Here is a 22,621-nt window from a genome sequence, read left to right as displayed (position 1 = left end):
GTACTAGGTCATGCCCTGAGGAAATGCCATGCAAGCTGGTGTCAACAGATCATTTTACAAGTAAGGATATGTACCCAGATACACGATCAGAAATTGACAGAATGTCCCAGCGAGATTTGGAGCAGATAGAGTCATGTACTCTAAACCACTGGCAGGAGATTTGTTCCAGACCAGACACCACCAAGAACCACAATTGTGCCTGTATCATTGTCCTTAAGAGAAGCTCCATCGCTAAACCAGCTCTTCTATCCCCCGAATCAAATGAGCCCTATGTGGGGCTGAACTCCAAATCATACAACTTGGGAACACAATAGTCCTTAAAGAAAATATATCAAGGCTGAGGAATATTATGGTCAAGTTGTATAAGGGAATATTCATTGGTTATATCTTAATCTCAGTGCTATCTGGGATTTTTTTTTTTATCAAAGCAAAACCCAGTCTTTGGTGGAAAAGTGTCATCTAGTTATCCAAGTTTTTTTTTTTCAAAGTTTCAAAATAGGGTTCCCTGGACATTCCCATTCCTCCTTACTTCCCCCTAGGACTTACTAAGTAGAACCAGCTAATCCCACTTCACCCTTTGGCACTTTTTTTTTTTTTTCATTAATCAGTGTGGGTGTTAGAGAGATCCTGTTCCCCTAAATGTATGGTCACTCTTCCCCCAGTGGTCAGAATCTTGATGCAGACAGCATGAAGAGTGCTGCATGTAGTTCCCTGCCTTGAATATGTCTGCCTCCTATTTATTTATGCAGAACATTGACTTCATAAAAATTCTAGACCTCCATCCACAATTGACAAACTGAAGAAATACCTCACATACAGAATGGTTTTATACTGCATTTAATCAGCATTTGTTGATGGCAGCATAGTTTGTTCTTTTTAGATGTTTCACTCATAGAATTTACAATTTGTTTCTGGTGTGCCCATAGCTGGCATGCACTGATGCTGCAAGTGGATCTGAAGCCACCCGAGACCTGCTGCCATTAGAACTGAAGAACCGTCTTGACGACTTCAACATAGTGGCTGTCTGGGGGCGGCTTCCTCTGACTCCCATGCTGGAGAAACTTCTTAATTGTAGGAATGTTGCTGATTCTTGTTTTGAATGCCTGAACAAGAAATAGTAAAATCAGGGCCTCCATAGATCTCATGACCTTTAAGAAAAATCAGAACTTTGTCACAAGAGGACGGTGCTTAGACTTTAGTATGCAGAGCCTGGTGTATTGAAACAGGGTCAATCCTCCAATGCATTTCTGGATGTTCCTGGGAGAGCGATGCCATTACCAGTGTACTGAGCATGAGTTATCTTAATAAAAAGACATTGTCACACTCAGGCAGTGCATATCAGAAACTATAACATATTCATACTTTTTACCTATCAATTCTTGTTCTAGGAATTTATTATACGAGAATAAGTAGGGTTGTGAGCAAGAAAAATAGTTATCAGAATTTTAACAGAAAATAATCTATATTCAGGAAGGGGAATTGGTTACATAAACAAATTGTGATATGTATATAAATTATATTTCTACAAGGAATATAAGTCAGCAATTTTAAAATGATATTATATAACAAGAAACAGAAATAGAAGTTCCCTGTGTTGATGGGGAACATCTCTGGAATGTATTTTTTAGTTAAAAAAAAAAAACAACTGGAGCAGAACAGAATATATAGTACTTTATATAGAGTATATGAAAGTGGAGGATGAAACAAGAATATATTTTCATATTTGCTGATATCTGCATAAATAGGAGCACTGAAAGGATATGCAAAATTCTGTAAAAATGATTACAGAGACAGGAAAATGGGATGGCAGTGGTGGAAATGAGACTTCTCAATTTATGCCCTTTTTATATAGCTTTCATTCTTCCGAAAAAAAAAAAATGATTCCATTGCCCAGTGAAAATAAAAGTATTGCAGAAGAAAATTTGTTGATAATTGAAAAGAATTTTAAAAGCAAGCCACAAAGAAATATTTGGCATAATCCTATTTTAAGAAAAATAATAACAATAGGTCAGGAAGTCTCATGCCCTCATGCTATAACATTTGGCTGGAGGGATTATAAATCTTTTTTTTTCCCTTTTCTTCTTTTGATTAAGGCAAATGTCTATCATAGCTACATGAACTTGCATTTCTTTTATAATAAGAAAAAATTTGGGCTGGGGATGTGGCTCAAGTGGTAGTGCGCTCTCCTGGCATGCGTGCGGCCTGGGTTTGATCCTCAACACCACATACAAACAAAGATGTTGTGTCCGCCGAAAACTGAAAAATAAATATTAAAAATTCTCTCTCTCTCTCTCTCTCTCTCTCTCTCTCTCTCTCTTAAAAAAAAAAAGAAAAAAATCTATTCTTAAATTATAAAACCCACAGTCATCCATGAGACAAGATGTTTCTAAGGAATCAAGCAGAGTCTGGGTCAGGGCCTCAGTGACAGGCTTCTGTCTGAGGGTCAGACAATGCGATAGGGACAGCAGTGCCACATGCACACTTCACTCTGAGCAATGGAGGGACCGTGTAGGGCTCAGGCTCAGCGGGACTAAAAGTGGGCAGGACTGTCTGGTAGGAACTGGAGAGGAAAGCTACAAAGGCAGGCTTGTTAGTCTTGTTTCATCAGGAAAAAAAAAATGCTCAAAGCATAAAAAGAAAACAAGAAGAAAGTACTGATTTTTATGCTAGAAATCAAAACATCTATTTTTCCCATCATAAGGTTTTATCTCCTAACAGACCCTATAGAGTAAGCAAGAGAAAATGATCAGACTGAAAAAAAAAATAATTTTGAAATAGTATTGAGATTGACCTGGAGACACATTTTGTTGTCATTGTTTCTGCTCATGTTTTCCTGGGATTACTTGGGGATGTTAATGTAATACCTTTAGCAGTGGGAAGTCAGAGAGGACAGGAGCATCAAGTTCTTCCACCATTAAAATAGCTTCTAACAGCTGTATATCTGCCCAGCTGAATTTGTTGCCAACGAGAAAATCCTCTCCGTGGTCTTTCAGAATCTACAGAAAGAAAGAAAGGAAAGAAAAAGATTACCAAATGGAATTAGAAAGACTATTTTGCCTGGCTAAACACCTTGAAAAGCATAAAATCTTCACACTGATCAGATTTACTGATAATCTTCAATGCTGGCAAGAATAGGTTGTAACCAACACCCTTTTACAAGTTGAAAATTGGCACAATCTTTTTGGAAATTGGTCAGTGATTGTCAAGGTCCCTTAGATGGTGAAGTGCCAACACTGGGCTCCTGTTACAAGCTTGGAGGTAGGTGGTTATGTAAAACTATACCCACCAGTACAGGGAGTCACAAAAGCCACATAGCTAGCACCTGACTGCTCTACCACAGGTGGAAAGAAGTCACCAATGGAATAGCAGCAGCCCAAACCTCAGCCACAAAAAAAGCTCATTTTTTTTTACTAGAAAAATGAATATAAATAATCTCTATGGGGAATCTTTGAGTGGAAGATGCATAAAATATGGGTTACTCCAAAATATTTTTAGATTTTGTCAAAGGTATTTTAGTTATCTCAGTGAATCAGAGAAGCAGGGTTTGTTTTCTGCTCAGGACCATTGTCTTCACAGAAAAAAAGATCTCTTCAAAGCCCCAGAAAGAATAACTTGCCTACCAGCAGCCTCTAGAATATGTATTCTTGATCAGAAGATCAAGATGGCTTGGTAATTAAATAAATAACCTATGATGATAAATAGTATCATAATGGTATATGATACTATAATGGACAAAAGCAGGAACAAAATAATAATAAACTCATTGTTCTGTTTAGAAAATGCTAAGTAGTTAATTAATTTTTTTAATAAACTCATCAATGAGTTTTTCCCTTCTTTTTTTTTAGAGAGAGAATTTTAATATTTATTTTTTTTTTTTTAGTTTTCGGTGGATACAACATCGAACCCAGGCCGAATGCATGCCAGACGAGCGTGCTACCGCTTGAGCCACATCCCCAGCCCCAGTAGTTAATTTCTTTTAAGTGGAAAATAAAAAGAATTGAGCATTTATCTTCCTTGCCTACATAAACCACATCCCAGAGTAACCAAACGTATTATGAGACAGAGATTCTTTTTATACAAAATATTCCAGCTAATAGGGATGGGGATGTGGCTCAAGCGGTAGCGCGCTTGCCTGGCATGCGTGTGGCCCAGGTTCGATCCTCAGCACCACATACAAACAAAGATGTTGTGTCCACCAATAACTAAAAAATAAATATTAAAAAAAATAAAATAAAGCTTCTTTCCAGATATTTAAAAAACAAAAAAACAAAATATTCCAGCTAATAAATGAAGAGAGACTAATAGGATGGAGGTTTGAACACTTTTTGGATCCACTAATAAATCAATGTATCTAGGCATTTATTATTAATTATGTTAACATCATAAGAACAGCAATCAGGTAGCTTGTGCTTTCCGATGACCTACACAACACCACCTAGGAAGTATTCTAGCCACAATAATTAAATCTGAACCTGATCGACCTTCTAATCCTAACGTCCAATTTACAAGATATTTAGGACTAAAGTCATTCATTGCAATGACTAAAATCCAGCCTGAGAGAAACTCCAGGACAAATGTAATAGGGAAAAAAAAAAAAAACAGAGAGAAAAGGAAGAATAAGAGCAGGCAAGTGATCATTATATTAGGAAACTTAAGAAACGTACTAATTGCAAAAAATGGAGTTAAATTCAACCCTGATTTGAATGAACAATTTTTAAATGTTTTGGGAAGTAAGCCATTTGCTGATTTCAAAATCTGTAGTAAGGCATAGCCCACTGAATACTACAACTCAAATGATCATTTACTCATTTTAAATGGAAGGTATTTCAACCGTGCTATATTTTGTCCCCAGATTACCAGAATTTGCTTATCTAGAACTCTGTGGTGTTAACAGAATTCTTCACTATAGTTTACCCATTTTTAAGTCAATCTCTCCTAAGGCTAAGGCTGAGAATATATGCCACAAAACTCTATTGTCCAACAAAACCTTTATTTATGGTGAGAAACTAATGTTACTCCATTTTTGAGAAACCAGCCTCTACCTCAGAGCAAAGCCTGTCCAAGGAAGGGCGTGACCCTTGTCATTGGAAAAACCCCCAGAGCACTCTAAGCACATACCCACCCTGCTGAGTTGTTTGTCTCTAACTATCAGGAGAGGTCTGAGGGCCAGGTGTCCCTGACTCAGTTAGGCTAGGAGAGGACCCAAAGCAACCCCCCTAGCAACCACCAATCAGCATAAGACAGGGAAAATACCTGGAATGCAAGATGACCCCCAAGTAGTTTATGGTGGTTGATAACATGTTAGGAAACCATGTAGTTTAGCACGTACACCCCTCATGGCCGAAACCAATCAGTTCAAAGGAATCCCCCTCTTGTACTAACCAATCACCTCTACCCAACTTGTTCTCGCCCTTGAATGTGCTAATCAATGTTTAAGAGTTGTTGTTTGATTTTCCCGCAGTATGGAATGATTTACTATGATGTTGGGACATATAGAGTATCCCCCAAAACCTAAAAAATCTCACTGAACAAAGATCCCTGGGACCTCTGCATCGGGAACGGGAACGGGAACGGTTGTGAGTCCAGGCTCCAGCTTGCAATAAAGACTCTTGTTTGCTTGCATCGGATTCAGCTCCTGGAGGTCTATTAGGGTCCCACGAATCTGGCATAACAATGGAAGTTACACTGTCAAGTTTTTCTTGTTCCCCAGGCTGCCCTGGAGGTTTGGACCTTTACCAGCTGCACACTCATGACAGAATGGCTTCAGAAAAGTTTTAAGTTTAACAGATTTTTGTCTTTTGATTGAGGCACAGTTACTGTCCGCTACTAGGCCTAAAAACGCACCTTGACAGCAAATTCAAGTGGTGACTCTTTGGGCTGATGGCTTATTTTTAAAAATCAGAAGAGAAATTGCACTTGCCTTATTCCAATTCTGTTTTTCACCTGTTGTTTGTTCTAGAATCCTCACTAAAGTTTTGATCCTCTTGGCTTTTCAGATACTGACTCTTTAAGTATTCTTTGTGACAGGAGAAACAAAAGCTCTGGGTTCCTACAGCTTACCTTTTCAAAGGTGGGGAAGTAACGGGTTTTAGCTTTCTTCATAATTTCAGCATAATTTTCCTCTTTCTCCTTGGGGGGTTGGAATGCAGCTCGCGCAATCATTATCATCAGGTCCAGGGTGCCATCAGTGTACATGTCAATCCTGACAAAACAGATACATGGTTTCCTGGTCTAACACTCCATGGTATATTAAATAGTCATCGGAACAAACAATTTTTGATTCTTCCCTTAAGCTTCCATTCTCATCAGTAATTTTGGGTACCAGATCCAGCCAAGTAATGTAGTAGGGTCTCTGGAAATGTTTATTGAATATAAGGATGTATGAAAAAAAATTGATGAAATCACAGTTGTATGTACACATAAATATTACCACAATAAAATCCACTGTCCTGATAAACAATGCACCAATTAAATGCACCAATTTAAAAAACAGAATTGATGGATGCCTTTAAGTTGAAATCTGCCATAAGCAAACGCTTGGATTATTATGGTTTTAAAAACTGAACTCATAAATTTATCAAAAGTACAAAACTTTTAATACTAAAACTTTCTCATCAATTTAGAGGAGATAGATTATTTAACAGGTCTTCCATAGACCTAGAAACTAAGAAAGCTAGGCAGGTCACATAAACAGTTTGGTTTTCATTCCCTTTAAAAATTTTTTTTCATTGAAAAGCACTCTTTTAAAAGACATTTTTTAAAAAACCAATAAAAGTAGATGCATCACAATTATTTACTGGCCAACTAGTGCATTGGGTTGCTGTGGCAGTTTGCTCTACTGATGGTCCTTGTATCCCCCATTATGTGTCAAGTATTCAAAAAATTTAGTTTAATGATTTTCTGTAGTCTATCTTTGCTTTTAACAGCACACAAAAGAATAATGAATTTGGATTACAAATCATTTTTCTTCCATGTTAGATTGCCATCTGACCCACTTGTCTATTATAGTCTATGCCTAATCTAAAGAAATAATATCAATGATTTTGTCTGAAGCTGAGCGCACACATCTTAAAGGAAAGAAAACAATGAAAAATACACATCAAAACAATGAGAAAGAGACTGCTTTTGCATATAAATACTTATTTACATGGTTACAGAGGGCTTCATTCACACAGTTTGACATTGCTCCCTAGGCCATGTAGGTTTGGGATTGCAGGCTGAAATGACAAACCTGTCTTAAAGATGGAGAGGTGGGAAAGTTGGGTGGGCTTTTCCTTTTTATGGACTTTGTACATTTCTACTTTATGCACTTGCTCTCCTTTTTCTAAACACTGAACTTGGCTTTGTTCTAGCTTGTCTTCTATGTACACTAACCATCCTACCATTCCACATTTATGGTAATAAGATTTTAGGAACCAAAGAAAAGGCCACTTGACCCAAAATCCAGATAAAGTTTTATAGTTGCAAGTCTTTGTTTTGTCTTAAGTCTACTTATTCACCATGAAACTATTCTTTAGGCCTAATAATCCAATCATCCTCTGTTAGGGCTAGCAAGGTGGACCGCAGAGAAGATGCTTATGTTACATAGATGGGAGGTGGGGGATGGTGGCAATCCTTCACCCTCCAATAGATATATGAGGAGTCTTGGCAGCTCCTCCCATCCGAGGTGAGGCCTATTTCCCAGGCTGACCCTGTGACCTTCTCTGACTAATAAAATGAGGTGAAAATGATGAGGAACCAGTTCTGAGCCCAGAAATTAAGAAGTCTGTGTACTTTCACTCTTCCTCTCAGAACCCTGCCTAGCTACCATGAGGACAAGCTCAAGATGAAAGAATGAGAGACACATGGCCCTTTTCTCTCCCAAAAGTCAGCCAACACCCAAAGCGAGAGACACATGGTTACTTTTTGGCTGACCACATCATATGACTGAGGCCTGTTGGGGTAAGTCAAGTGTGGCCCAGAAAAACCAACCACTAAGATGACCCATATACAAGTGGGCAATAATAAATGCTTGTTGCTTTAAGTTGTTCTGTTTCACCTTCTTTCTTTATATTGAAGCACCAGAGATTAAATGTAGGGCATGCTATAACCACTGAGTTATACCGCAGCCCCAAATCACTGTATCAAGATGATATGTTATACAGTGTTGCTTATGATCAATAGATCATTGATAAAATGCTCAATATTTATTTGCCAAACCAGCTACTTCCACCTTTATGTAGAATCATTTACCAAGTCATCTTCTGAAAACATATGTTGCTAGTAGAGAATATGAGAATGCTACATGCAGACCACTATGAAGTACACGCACAAACAAGGGGAGATGTGGAATATTTGTTCAGAATTCTACATAAGACATACCAGGTCTAGCACAGCATGTCCCCATTGTCCCCCTAGCTTTCTCCTTTCAGTCCAGGCTGAAAGGTACACTTGAACTAGGTCTCAGTTGATGCAGCACTGCAGAAGCTTGAACAAAATTCAAGTACAGGAATGAACAGTATGGTACCTGACTCTCTCCTTCAGGTCCTTTCCATACAAGTTGTACTTGGCAGCAAGATAGCTGAGGATAGCTCTAGTCTGTGTCAGCATCATTCCATCAATTTCAACCAAAGGCACTTGGCCAAAAAGCAGGCATCCATCTGTAGTTTGAACAAAGAAAGGGTAAGACATTCTTTGACGAAGGATAGTCCACTGAGTGATTTTTGGTTTTCAGCCAAAGTGATGAGTTACAGATCCCAGTAATTGAGGAAATGCCTACTGTTTGCTGCAGTAGCAATAGTGTCTATCTAGCAAGATTTTGGCATCAGATTCACCATTTTAGGTAGGGAGCCATTTTTAGTTATAGGTGGACATGATATCTTTATTTTATCTTCATGTGGTGCTGAGGATCGAACCCAGTGCTTCATGCATGGTAGGCAAGTGCTTTACCTCTGAGCCACAACCCCAGCCCTCCAACAATATTTTGGAAAGATAAAATGAGATCTTTAAAAGACAAAATTTTAAATGCATTTTATTGTATTTTTGTGTGCTGATCAATCTTGATTTTTAAAGACTTTCCACATTAACTGTGTTAGAGTATAAGTGTTTCTGGTTCTCAACATTTAGGCTGAATAAATCTGTGGTGAGGGTTGTTAAAAAATGCCCTCCCCATTCCTCAGGGAAGAAGTCTGGGATTCTGCATTCTTCCCAAAGTACATCTGGTCTCATGCAAAGCATCCACAGCTGCATAATGGACGTGACAGCAAGAACCCAGGCACACCTGGGTTCAATGTCGGCTTCAGCCCCCTTCAGCCATGTGACTTTGGACAAATTACTTATCTAAACTTGAGATTGCTGTCTCTAAAATAGCAGTAGTGTCTATCTAGGAGGATTTTGAGAAGATAAAACGAGATATGTAAAAGACAAACACTGCCAATAATATCCAGTGAAATAAAAATTAAATTCTCTTTTTTTTGTAACTAATTGCCTACATACATAAGTCAAGCACTGCTCAATGATGGGAATCTAGTCTGAGAACTGTACTGTGAAGCAGGTTTATCATGGTTGTATAGGTACACATCATAGAGTGTACCTATACAACCTAAGATGACTATGATCTCATTAGGCGATATAATCGTAGGGGACTACCATTATATATGTGGTCCATTGTCAACCAAAACATCATTGTGCAGTGTATGACTACTGTGCATTTGAGATAGATTCTAAATGGTGCTCTTTTCATGGAGTCTTGAAGAAATGAATAGCTATTGAATTTCTACAATATCTGCACATTGTTGTAAGAAATGTTATCTAGAATAGGAATCAGACTTCACTAGTGCATTGGCAAATATCTGGGTTGATTCCCCCAACTTCTAATGGTGTTCCTATTAGATTCAATGGGAGGCAGTAGAAGACTGTGGGAAGAATACCCCCCAAACCAGTGACAGCTGCTGAGAACCAGTGTCTCTTTCTACTTAGATGAATTAGGCAAGTCTTTGACTTCTCTGAGCCTATTTTCCAATCTGTAAGTGTCTGTCCTGCCGTCTTACCCTGTTTCTTTGAATAAGTTAAAGCTTTGGAAATATCAGTACCATTGTTAATGGGGAGGATACAAAGCCTCCATTCTCTGAAGGTATTTTCACATTTGTTCAATATTGAATGAACCCCTAACAGCTGGGCATGTGCTACTGCTTGTGAGTGGCACAAACATTAAATTACTACTGATGCCCACTTCTAGGAGTTAATGATCTTAGGCCGATTTTTTAAATCTCAGATTTAGAGGGCAGGAAAGGGTCTTTGATATCGCTTAGTTTAATTCCCTCATTTTATAGAAGACACTGCCGAGGCCAAGAGATGTGAATGTGATTTGCCCAAATTCATACAGTTCAGGGATGGCGAGGCCAACAGAAGTGGGCCTTCTGACTCATCTGGCGCTCTCTGCTGTGCCTCCCTGCTTCCTGTTCACAAACAACAGTAAGGCCCAGGAGAATGTTCCCAGTGCAATAGCTGCCCCACAGGCTCAGGAAGGACTGGGTATGTCAGAGACTGATAGGGAGCACTTCCTGCCAGAATGTTCATGGAATGGCATATGGAGCTAGTCACTTACTCAATTTGTATATATTTAGCCCATACTTGTATCAGGGGCTCTCCTTGCTTGGAGTGGAATAAGGCAGAAATAAAGAGGAATAACAGATAATAAGGTTCCTGAACAAGAATCAGGGAAAGGATAACCAGACCTCCCCCCACGTCACTAAGATCTACTGGTTACACTGTAATCTACCACCACTGAGATTATTTTTATTTTATGGAGAAGAGACAGAGAGGCAGAGAAGTTAAAAGTCTTGTCCAGAATCAAACAGTTTATCAGTGACAGTCTGCTAACGACTGGCTGAACGGCCTTCTGAAAAATAATTTGTACAAACGTCATGATTGTTTATCAACAACAGTGGGGATGCTCCCTTGTGTTTTCTTTGATAAGGACAATAACATTGTGTCTGTTAGAAACTTAAGAAATACTATTAAAATGCTAGACTTTTCTCCCAGTGTGGGAAATTTTCCTAGGGAATTGTAATAATTAAGGTCTTTTTCTTTGGTCAATATTTAGTGAAAAAAAAAATCAAATATTTTCCACTGAGTTCTACATTGTGGATTATCTATTATGATTTGATAAAAAATGGTTTCTGTTAATCTGAGAAAAAAAATTTAATGTGAACTGTGAGAAGTAGAGAATACTCCCTCAAGCTTCCTCCCCTGGGTGAGCATTTAAGAATTCTCAAAAGTGTTCTTCAGTGGGAGGGGATTATTGAGCATTCAGCACTGCTGAGTCCAGGCTTAATTGAGTTTCCCACCATAACCTCCTTGATGAGTATTTGTGAAGGCCAAATTGCTGATGCAGAGAAGGCATCTAGCTGTACGCCAGGGACATAGGAACCCATCAATCAATGTTAGCCAGCATGCTGTGTGCTAGCCTTTTCTCATAGCTGACATTCTCCAGCCCCGTGTTCTATATCAGAATGAATGTTTCCAGAAACAAGTTTCTATTTTTTCTAATAACATTGAATTAACCTAGACTCACCTTTCTGCAACTTCTCATAATGTTCTCTTGTTTCAATAAATTCTTCTTCAAACTAGATAAAAACAGAGACATTATTGTAACTTTATGACAAACTTCCCTATCTACAGCAACTCCACCACTCATGAAGCAAGGATTCTAAGATTACTGTCTTTAAGGCAAGGTTCTTGATGGAATGTAAATATTGACTCAAAGAGGAGCAGGGCAGTTTGGGGACATGTGATTAAGACTGGGACTAACTAGTGAAACACCTAGGGCATAAGAGCTAAGGTCTGAGAAGTCGTGCCTCCCTAAATTCTGCACTGTAGGTGCTTCACTCACCTGACCCTCAGCCTGATCCATCATAAGTCTATACTTGCACGACAAAAAACAATTTTGAGACACTTAAGAGAAGTCAGTGGAGAGGGAATTCAGTGTTAAGGGATGGTCCCACAGGGGAGAACTTAGCTGGGTGTAAGGTTCCAGCTGGTGGCCATGAGTATTACATGACTGAGGTGCTGTAATCAGACAGAAATGACCCCCCAAAATCAGCTGGTCCCAGTGGAGAAGATGAGTCAGAGTGGGTCTCCTCTCTCTCCTTAATCTTGAGATCCACTAAGATCCTTTCATTCCTACAAAGCTTCCAGATCACTTCCAGATCCCCAACTCCTTTCCTCCCCCTCCCCCTCCCTTATCTCTTAAAAGGAAAACAGTTGGAAAGGGAAAGAGTAGATACAACTTGAAGGCACAATCCTGAATTTTGAAGGGGGAAGGGAGACTGCTCACCCACCCAGATACCGTACTTCCTCTTCCCAATCAGGAACCAACCTCCACTCCAGCTGCAGCCAGCAGCCAGCGGATGGACTCCATCCTGCCTCGGCCATTAAAGTAGTAGAGCTTGGGTTTGGCTGCCATGACTCTTGGCTCAGAGTTTCCTAAAGGGGAAAATTTTAAAAAAGAAAATGACTTTTAAAGAACTAACTAACTAGTTAAAAGTAACTAACACACACCATGTTATGTCTTCATTTATAGCAATGTTAAAGCACATAAAACAAACCTACACTGTAGAAACTCAAACACAGGAGGTAAAACTATGAGGAAAAGTAAGAAATAAATATCACAGAAATAGGATAGAAGTTACCACTTGGGAGGAGAAGGGGGTTGCAACTGAGGAGGGACATTTGAGATTCTATGATGCCAGCGATGTTCTATTTCATGAGCAGAATTAGTAGCCTTTATAATTAGTCATTAAATTGTGCATAAAATACTCTCTAAGTGGACTAGGTCAAAATTTTAGAAAGATCAAACTATTCATATCAAGGCATCAAGGTATTTCTGTAGATTTGAAAGACGTTCTCTGATATTTGCTGAAAGATATCAGGAGTTAATATAATGGTTTCATGAATTTCTGTAAAAGAAAACCTTTTCTAACAGCAACAAGGAGGCATTTGGGTTGAAGCATTCTGTGGGAACGGGAATGGTTTGGCTGCTGTCACAAGATTTCCTGGAGCACTGATACAAGCACAAACGCAGGCCTAGACAGGACCTAGATTCAGGTTCTTTCCTGGTCATCAACAAGCTGGGTAACCTTAGATCTCATTCGCTTAACCTCTGTCTGCCAACAGGTCCTTACCTGCAACTGGGAAGAATTTCCCAGCACGATCTGCAGCCTTCAAAGAGAGTCCATAAAGCCCTTGTACCTAATAGTATTTCTACCTCACTGTTGCCAGAGCCCAACATGGCTGTTGTTAGTGACTGTACCTGTTTCACAGGATTATTGCAGTGATCATATGAGATAAAATAAGGAGCTTTGAAGGTACTATAACTCTTTGGTCTCCTTTTTTCACCTTTGCCCCTCCTACTCTATATACAACAATGCACACTTCATTTAAAGGCATAGCAAAAGATACCAACTTCTGGCACAGTGCCTGTGGTACTTGGCTCAGAAGGTGCTCAGGAGGCACTGAGGAGCACATCCACGGAGACGCTATGCTGCCCTGGCTGCCAAGAGAGCACTTCCCATGGTCCCCAAACCAGAAAGAGGCCAAACCACCTCGCTAAAATCCAATTTGAGGAAGTTACCTGCACAAATAGGACTCAAGACATTAAAAATCTGGAATATCAGTAACTTCATTAATGATATGAAAGTTAACTATTAAACACACAATCGTGTGACAGCAAAGTCCACAAGGTTCACAAAATCGTTTAGGTGCATGGAAGCCATTCTTCCTCACGGCTGTCCCGTTTCGTTCATATTAGATCTACTTACAGCTTAACTCTTTGAGAAGTTTGATTCCTTTCTTATCTCAGGGAACTATCTATATTGGGTTGCTGTCAAGATTCAGTCCTTTTAAATTGCCTCTTTAGCTACAGCATATTGAATATTTCAGGAGCTTCTTAAAAAAACAGAATCAACCATTGAATGTCTTCGGAGACACTAAAGGAAAAAAGTCACTTTGTTAACCAGAATTCCCTGATTAGAGAAACCATGTTTAGGTTCAGTGACTCGCTAACCTTAAAATACAGTGACTGTGGAGAGCAGATGAGAAGAGGAAAGAAGGGAGAGCATGCTCTCTCCTGATCCTCTCCTCAATCTAAGAACTTCTGAGTCCTCTGATCTCCCCCAGTGTCCCACGTAGAATGGTGAAGGAGCAACCTTCACCTGTTTGAAACATCGTATCTATTCAATTAATATACATATTATTATTTGCCAATTAAAATAAATTTTAGAAATTTTGGAATAAAAACAAAGAGGAGGGCACAGGAATTCACAAACCTGCTAAGGACACTTCAGGACAAACACACACAGGAAGAAATTAGCCAGGCACTGACCAGTTCATAGGAAGTCAGCAACACCAAAAAAACAATGGGGCAAATTAACAAGTCTTATTCAGAGGACCCCCTGCAGGTCTCCATCCTGCTGCCTTCAAACAAAAAAATAAAGCAATCTTGGTGAAGTTCATGTTGGGGTTTCACTTGGGAAGTGCCATCTGTCTATTGTCCTTTGGGTGCATAGAGCTCAGACTACTTAAACTGCACCTACTCTGAGAGGTGGAGATAGAGCTGTAAATTTGGCTGGGGGTGGGTCTGGTTATTTCTTTGGTTCTATCTCCCTGAAACCCTTAACTGGACCAAATTGTGTTTGAAATAAATCCTAGGGTTAAAAAAAAAAAAAAAGTGAAGGGCACAGGAAAGACTGCTGAAATTGAAACCTCCTTTTTTTCAGTGATTCTGTTCTACTCTCCCAGTTATCCTTTGGTTTACCCTGTGGATCTAGACAATGGCATTTCTGATGGTTTCCAGAAAGCTGTTTTTAAGCAGTGAGTGGGTCACTTAAAATGCAGAATGGCTGGCTATTCTCCTGTCTGATCATTCTCTTAGTGATTTAAAACCTAGAAAAATTAAACTCTCCACTCTTGCTTGCCCTGGGAAGACTGGTACCTAATGAACCACTGGGTGTCATGACTTGTAGACTCCAGATAGCATATTTGTCCCAGAGACTTGGTCAAGAGTGAGACTTTAATGACTGTGTAGGGTACCAGTGGATGAAATCTCAGACAAAAGGAGAGGCAGCAAAATGCACCCTGAATTGATCCAGAATGGAGCCGGCTTCTTGCTGACATTCCAGCATCAACACTCAAAGGGATGCAGAAATATCGACCCTCAGAGGTGAAGGAATACACTAGTGGGAAGCTGGTCCATGAGGGGATTGTGAGTCTGGGTACCATTCATGGATCTTTTGTTCTCTTTTGAGAGAGACATAGTCACCAGACAAGAAGGGAAACTTCTGCTTGTTGAGATATAACCTGGGTGTGAATTAATAGCATCTCTCTGGCTTGACAAGGGAAGGCAGAGTGAGAAAGAGAGGGCCCAGGTGTGAATCTGATCCTTCACTGGCTCCCATGGCAACAGCACCCATATTATATCCAATGAACATAAGTGGGTGTTAATAGGCCATCCTTTCTTTTTGTCCAATTTTTATTGTTTCATTATAGTTGTACATAATGGTAGGATTCGTTACATGCACACAATAACATTCTATCCCTCCGTTCAAAGGCAGGAAGAATCTCTGGGCTCTTGAGTTATGAGTCCTCACTGTTGCTAGGCAAACTTATCCCACCTCTCCAAACCTCAATCTCTGAATTTTAAATGAGAGTGGAAGTTATACTGCTCTCCTTGGAAGGTTTTCATGAAGACTGAGGGTTGAATAAAGTAAAAGATAAAATCATACCCCAGTATCATTTCAGGTATAGTCCCCATGCTTTTTTGAATGAATTACAAACCAATTTAGTGCTGTCTAACATTTCTTTTGTAAAGACTGGATTGTCTGTTTTAGATGTCATTTATAAAGGTTCAAATGCAATGGCTATGTCATAAAAGGGGGCGTGGAAAACTTGGAAATTTGACCCCGCATTACAATATAAAATATTTAAAAAGTAAAATCCAATGTGGTTTTTATCTTCATGCTGTGATGTTTTAAGCTTGATTAGAGCATTGTTGTGGTCTGCTGGTCTATGGGAGTTTGTTTTGGAATTTCATTCAATGGTTTTGTGCCAGCATGGTTTCTCCCACTTCATTTCTGCCTGTTCCTTCCATTTTTCAGGCACAGATTCAGGGATGTAGCATTAGAGGACAAGATGTCCTCTAATAATCAGCAACTCAAATGATAACTATCAGCACTATTGTGAAAGTCCCAGCAAATGTTTGTTGCTCCATAATTAGCTGGCTCTGGCCAGTCCCTGTTACTGGCCTCTCAGCCTGGGACTAACAGTGTTTTACATTAGTCTTGCAGGGTGGAGGATGGATGGATAAGCAAAAAAGCATTTTCAAGACACCAGTCCCCATCTGAACCCCTCCCAGGAGGAGCTGTTCCTTCTAAAACAATGCTAAGCCCAGAGAAGAGCCCTTACCTCTTACACTCTCATACCCAGCCAAGATCCAACTGTTCTCCCTGGATTCTATGTTGTAAAATTATATGGAAGTGACAAGCTCTTAGGACGCAGGGGTCATATTATATTTCATCCTCTATAAAACCAGTCCAGCATTATCCCAGACACTGTGAATGTATAACATACACTGTTGGTACTGTCAATGTGCCATTTGGAGTTACCAGTTTCTAACCCTGTTGAGATTCCTTTCTTCAATATTTCATTTTTTCTTTCAACCTCAAATACGTATTGAACTCTTACTATGTTTCCTTACAAGGTGTTATGGTTTGGATGTGAGACAATGCAAGAAGGTTTAGAGGAGAAACTATTGGGCTATGAGGTCCTTAACCCAATCAGTGAATTAATCCCCTAATGGGGATTAACTGAGTGGTAACTGAAGGCTGGTAGGGTGTGGCTGGAGGAGGTAGGCAGTGCATGGCTTTGGGGTATTTTGTATCTGGTGAGAGGAGTCTCTCTCTCTCTCTCTCTCTCTCTCTCTCTCTCTCTCTCTCTCTCTTTCTCTCTCTCTCTCTCTCCTTTCTGATCATCGTGTGAGCTGCTTCCCTCTGCCACAATCTTCTGCCATGAAGTTCAGCTTCACCTCGAACCAGCTGTCTGTGGACTGAGACCTCTGAAACTATGATTCCGCAAATAAACTTTTTTTCCTCTAAAATTATTCTAGTTTGTCCTTTAGTCAGACCAGCAAAATAGCTGAATAAAATGCTAGTCAAGGAACTCTAGGCACACAAAGATTAGTAAAGTGTATTTCCTGTCATCGAAAACATCCAGCCTACGATGAGGCAAGTCAAAATGAAATAAATGTTTAGTGAAAACGCAACATGGGGCTGGAGGTGTAGCTCAGTGGTAGAGCACTTGCCTAGCATGAGAAGGCTTTGTGCTCAATCTCCAGCCAAAGAGCAGGTGGTGACAATACAGGATGGATGGTATTATAGGAATTAAACAGTCTCACAGAGTGAGTGTAAGTATCCATTTGTCTGGCCTCCACCCCTTCCTGTTTTAAAGCATAGATCCTCTAATCATTTTTTTTTGACTAAACAAAGATTAAGAAAAATCACAGGTTGCTAATTGTTGATAAGGCAGAAGATCAAGATTCCTTATGCTTCAAAAAATAGATCTAATGATCTCAAAGTCCACAGTGAGAACATAGAAAAAAACCAGGTGCAATGAAAATATTAATTCCATCTCTGGGAAATGAAAGAAACAAAGAAGCAGTACTTTCTGGATTTTGCCCAAATGCCAATACCCCGAAAACTCTGCTGCTGGAGAACACAGAATCTGAGTATTCCAACTAGGCATAAACCCATGCCTATTTCTTCAACTCTGATCTTTTTGCCTCTGCTTTTGGCCAAAAGATGTGTCCTGAATTAAACAAAACTGGAGCCAGGACAGTGGCGCACACCTATAATCTCAGAGACTCAGGAGGTTGAGGCAGGAGGATTCAGCAACTGTGGTGAGGCACTTGCAACTCAGTGAGACCTTGTCACTAAAATACAAAAAAGAGCTGGGGATGTGGCCCAGTGGTTAAACACCCCTGGGTTCAATCCCTGGTACCAAAAACAAATTAACAAAGAAAAATGGGATTACCAAGTAGGCTTCTTACATGGGTCTTATGACATTGGAAGTCAGCCCCATCCTTCAGGGTTCCAAACTCCAACTGCATGTAGCTTCACCTGAGGTGCAGTAGGAAGCACTTTGCCACCCCTAGAGCCCCAGGTACACATCTCAGGTGGGCTGAGAAGAAAGTAGTGATGGTGACATGGCAATCTTTGGCTGGGTGGAGTATGATACTTTGATTTAAAAAAAAAAATGGGACCAAAAGCTTTTAGAAACACAATCACCTGACTAAGGCGCGGGGTACCAGTTCAAATCGCAGCTATATCTATGTGTTGAACAATTATCTTAACCTCTGTGAGCCTCAGTTTTTCTCATTTGTGCAGCAAGTCTAATTTGTTTGGTTGGTTATGAGGCTGAAATGCAATAACATGTACTTACTGCAGAACATAGTAAGGACCTAAAATGTGGCCCCACATCCACAGATTATGGCAACATTCACATGTGAGAAAAGAAGTCCAAATTGCTTTTGTTAGAAGTGGACAACATTCGCTAGAAGTATGATTTTGGACTAGCAGTGGCAACTTCTGGGAACCTGTTAGAAATGCAGGATCTCAGTCCCTGGTCCAGGCCAGTGAATCAGAGTCTGCATGTTGAACAAGGTCACCAACAGGCATATGAAAGCAAAGTTCGAGAAACTGAGCCTACGGTAAAAAATCAACTGATCTGTCCTAGGGGCCCTGGACTGTTCTTCAGGAATGCTGGGAAGGTAAATGTGGAAGGACCTGATGCTGTAAAAGTATAGTGAAAAATGGTGAAGTGCTAGAGTTGTGAGTGGCTGAGGAGAGAGCACATTCAGAGGAGAAGAAATTTTGGAAAATTCTAAGTAAATTCCCCATGTCAATTCATTGGCCTTCTTTCAAGAATGGAATTCCTGCAATTCAAAGTTCCCATTCAATTCCCAGATTCAACAAAGTACCAGCTGCTGGGACTCAGACATGGGCAAGGTCAGAAAGAGATGTCAGTTTCCTCAACTATAAAATGAGGAGTTGGTCTGGAATTAGATCATCTCCTTAGTTTCTTCCATGCCCTCATTCTGTGTCCTATGTTCTTATCTGCAGAACAAACATCTTGAGAAGGCAGATAGCCTCTTGGGGTAAAATTTTACTGACAATGTTAACAATTATTCTGGATAATTTAGACAAAAGATGTTTTTTCTCAATTATATGAATAAGTAAAAATAGGCTGGATAATAAAACTTATAAGGTATCTACTTGAGAGATTGCCATTTCTAAAGTAACCAGTCAATATAGTCTGCTACATGAAACTCAAATATTGATATGACATAGTTACTTCACAACCAACCATGCAATATTACTGTGGGGAGAGGGTTGTTATTTTTGTAGTACAGTGATTGAGGAGATAGATTCATCCCAAGCTCATCTACTTATATTTAATATATATTTAATTTTCAGAAACTAAATTTCCTAATAATTAGGGTCTAATGGATTGATTTACAGTCTCCAAACTCCCAAGGGATGGACTTTTTCCTCCATGGCTTACAAATTTACTTAAATGAGTCAAGCAAGAGACTTTTATCTACCCAGCTTCTTAACACTGCCTAAATAAAGTGTACCACCATATGACCCATTACTGTTTAAAGATTGGGACAAGTCTGAGAAAATTTGTGTCAGAGTTCGACTCAAACTGCTTCTCAACTTGGCATAGTGTTCAGGACACTGGAAGAAGACCCAGTGTCAGCTCATCTGGATTAAATCTTCTAATCATACTTGGAGTAGATGCTTAGATGTAGGAAAACTTAGTTCACCCATTAGACCCTATGACCCAGTGTGGCTGGTACCTATATTCTTTTCCACTGGGTATAAAAATATCTGAGATTTAGTTACGGAGGGAAAAAAAAAACCATAATGACTCAAAAATTAATACATATTTTCAAATTCTACTAAGCAGCATAGTATGTCAATCAATAATCTGAAATACCATTAAACTCATACATACCTGCTACTAGAGTCCCAAGCCAGAGGCCTGGGGCTCCCAACAAATTAGGTCTAGCTACTGGCCCCCAAAACCAAATGATGAAAAGCAGAAAAGGAACATTAATCAATAAGGCCATATTGAGAAGGCAAAGTGAGTTCTACGGTCTCATGGGGAGCTGATATAAGCTTTAAGTTTAAATAGAGGAAGAATTGGGGCAGGGGGTGAGAGGTATGCATAATTAAGAGTCTGGGTCAAATTGATCTGGTTGATCATTATCTCAATTCTGGTTCTGCAGGGTGTCTTCAGAGAGGTTCTTAGCTGAGGGAACAAAGTGCATTGACTGCTCAGGATGTTTATCAATTAGACCTGTGTTCCTGAAAGAGAGAAATTCAGTTCCCATGAGATGAATGCTCCTGTTTAGAGGGGCAGTCTCATGAGATAAACTGTGTGGAAGGTCCCACAATTCCTGGAAGCTTTAAAACAATGACTATGGACTTCTAGGTGCCATTCCAGGGGTCTAGAACAGGACATGGTAAAAGCAGGCAGTTGAATGTCCCTGGAAATATCTTTTTTACTTTTATCTTGGTGTCCTCAGTCTTGAAGGGAGATGAAATAAGTTAGATTAGGTAAATTTATGGCTAAAAAATCCTGTATTAGCATGCCTACATGCAAAGCTGACTCAGAGTTTGAAGTAACAAAGGAGTCAGACAACAAAGAGAAGGCAGAGATGCCAGGCTTTAACCTGCTTTTAGTCACCCACCTGCAGGCCTAAGCAAAGAGTCAGTGCTTTTAGCAGAGAAGCTTCTAATTCTCTATTGTGTATTTATTTTTGAAATTATGTTTAATATATGATAGGGGTGTGGGAACATTTTAATGTCTGATACTATATTATGCACAGGCAATGGAATACTTCAAAAGGGCCTTATCTATATATACATTTACTAGCCTTTTCATTTAAGTATCTGCTCTGCAAAACAAAACAAAAGAAAACAAAAAACAAACAAACAAAAAATCCAGAACTGTTCCTTTTATTTGATATGGTCAAGCTTTGAAATAATAAGTAATAAATTGAACATAAAGTAAACAATTGCTGACTATAAATTGCACACTTGGCAGTAAAATATAATTACCGAAGCAATTCAAGAAGCTTACATAAGAACTACATCACTAACCTTATCTCTTCTAGGCTCCTGTTCCTTCCCAGCGGCTGGAGGAGAGATTAAAGGAGGGTTCATAACACTCTCCTTTTCTATCGAAAGCTCCACCCACTCTAAGAATTAGCCAATGAGCATTCCAGTTTGTTCACATACCTCTGAGGCTTCACATTGCATTCTTTGTTCCTGTATTTCCTAGCATATCAAGTTACCCAAAGAGGAAAAATTTACTCACTCAACAAGTTTTACTCCTGCTCATTCAACAAGTACTTACTGAGTACAATTTTGTGCCTGGCAGTATTGCAGGTGTTGGTGAAACAAAGGTGTACATGATCCATCCAGTTCCTCCACCTGGGGGGCTCACATTCTAGTCAGGGAAGACAGGCAATATAAGCATATATTTAAAATTTTTGTTTTTAAAAAATTAATAATAACAACATCATATGATGGATGATTATGGCTTGTGCATAGTGAATTGTACAAGAGTTATAGGGTCTGGAGGGGGAGGAAGAATAGGAGCACTGTGTTTTAGTCTGTTTTGTGATGCTGTAACAGAATACTTGAGACTGGGAAATTTAGGAAAAAAAAACCCAGAAACTTGTATTTTATTTATTACAGTCCTGGAGGTTGGCAAATCCAAGGTGAAGAGGCCAGCATCTTGTTGCTTTATCCAATGGTAGAAGGTAAAATGAAGAGAATCACTTGCACAGAAGAGTGAGAAAGAAAGAAAGAAAGTAGGGAAGGGGGCCAACTTCTTCTTCTTCTTCTTCTTCTTCTTCTTTTTTTTTTTTTTTTTTTTTTTTTTTTTTGTATCAGGGATGCTTAACCACTGAGCCAGTCCTTTTTTGTTTGTTTTTAAATTTTGAGACAGAATCTCATTAAGTTGCTCAAGGCCTTGCTAAGTTGCTGAGCCTGGCTTTGATCTTGCAATCCTCCTGTCTTAGCCTCCTGAGCTGCTAGAATTAAAGGCATTGCCTAGCTTCATTCTTTTATTAGGCACCCTCTGTTGAGAAAAGTAACACTCCTCAAATAATGGCATTAGTCCACTCATAAAGGCAGAGCCTTCATGATCTAGTCACCTCTTAGAGGTCTCACCCCTTAAGGGTTGCACTGGGGATTAGGTTTTTAGGTTTTCAACACACAGACTTGGACACATATTCGCACTACAGCAGGTGTCATGAAGTACCTGTGAAGTCATGTAGTATTCTTTGAAAATGGTCTCAAAAAAAAAAAAACATAAAATACTTGGGAATAAATTTAAGGAAAGAGGTGAAAGACCTCTAAAATGAAAACTACAACATGCTAAAGAAAGAAAATAAAAGAAGACCTTAGAAGATGGAAAGATCTACCTGTTCTTGAAGAGGCAGAATTAATATTGTCAAAATATCCATACTACCAAAAGCACTAGACAGTTTCAATGAAATACCAATCAAAATCCC

At 39.4% G+C, this 22,621-nt stretch overlaps 1 protein-coding gene across 1 annotated transcript; it reads right to left on the bottom strand.

Moving 5' to 3' along the window:
• Positions 1-821: 821 nt before the first annotated feature.
• Positions 822-21,354, bottom strand: LOC101958355 (glutathione S-transferase A4). Its single transcript, XM_005318560.5, has 7 exons — positions 21,201-21,354; positions 12,359-12,465; positions 11,555-11,606; positions 8,507-8,639; positions 6,061-6,202; positions 2,865-2,996; positions 822-1,103 (listed from the first exon to the last, which is right to left on the bottom strand). Exons 2-7 carry the CDS (start codon positions 12,443-12,445, stop codon positions 981-983), a joined length of 669 nt encoding a protein of 222 aa, XP_005318617.1. The 5' UTR covers positions 12,446-12,465; positions 21,201-21,354; the 3' UTR covers positions 822-980.
• Positions 21,355-22,621: the final 1,267 nt, after the last annotated feature.

Source organism: Ictidomys tridecemlineatus, chromosome 8, assembly GCF_052094955.1.
Source record: "Ictidomys tridecemlineatus isolate mIctTri1 chromosome 8, mIctTri1.hap1, whole genome shotgun sequence".
Classification (NCBI taxonomy): domain Eukaryota; kingdom Metazoa; phylum Chordata; class Mammalia; order Rodentia; family Sciuridae; genus Ictidomys; species Ictidomys tridecemlineatus.
This window is presented reverse-complemented; position numbering and strand designations above follow the sequence as displayed.

Excerpts from the sequence above, each read along its gene's own strand:
- LOC101958355 (XM_005318560.5), bottom strand. The coding sequence starts at position 12,445 with ATGGCAGCCAAACCCAAGCTCTACTACTTTAATGGCCGAGGCAGGATG. Across the intron at positions 8,640-11,554 it reads TTATGAGAAGTTGCAGAAAG|ATGGATGCCTGCTTTTTGGC; the intron begins GTGAGTCTAGGT and ends TTCAAACTACAG. Across the intron at positions 1,104-2,864 it reads CTGACTTCCCACTGCTAAAG|GCATTCAAAACAAGAATCAG; the intron begins GTATTACATTAA and ends TTTCTTGTTCAG.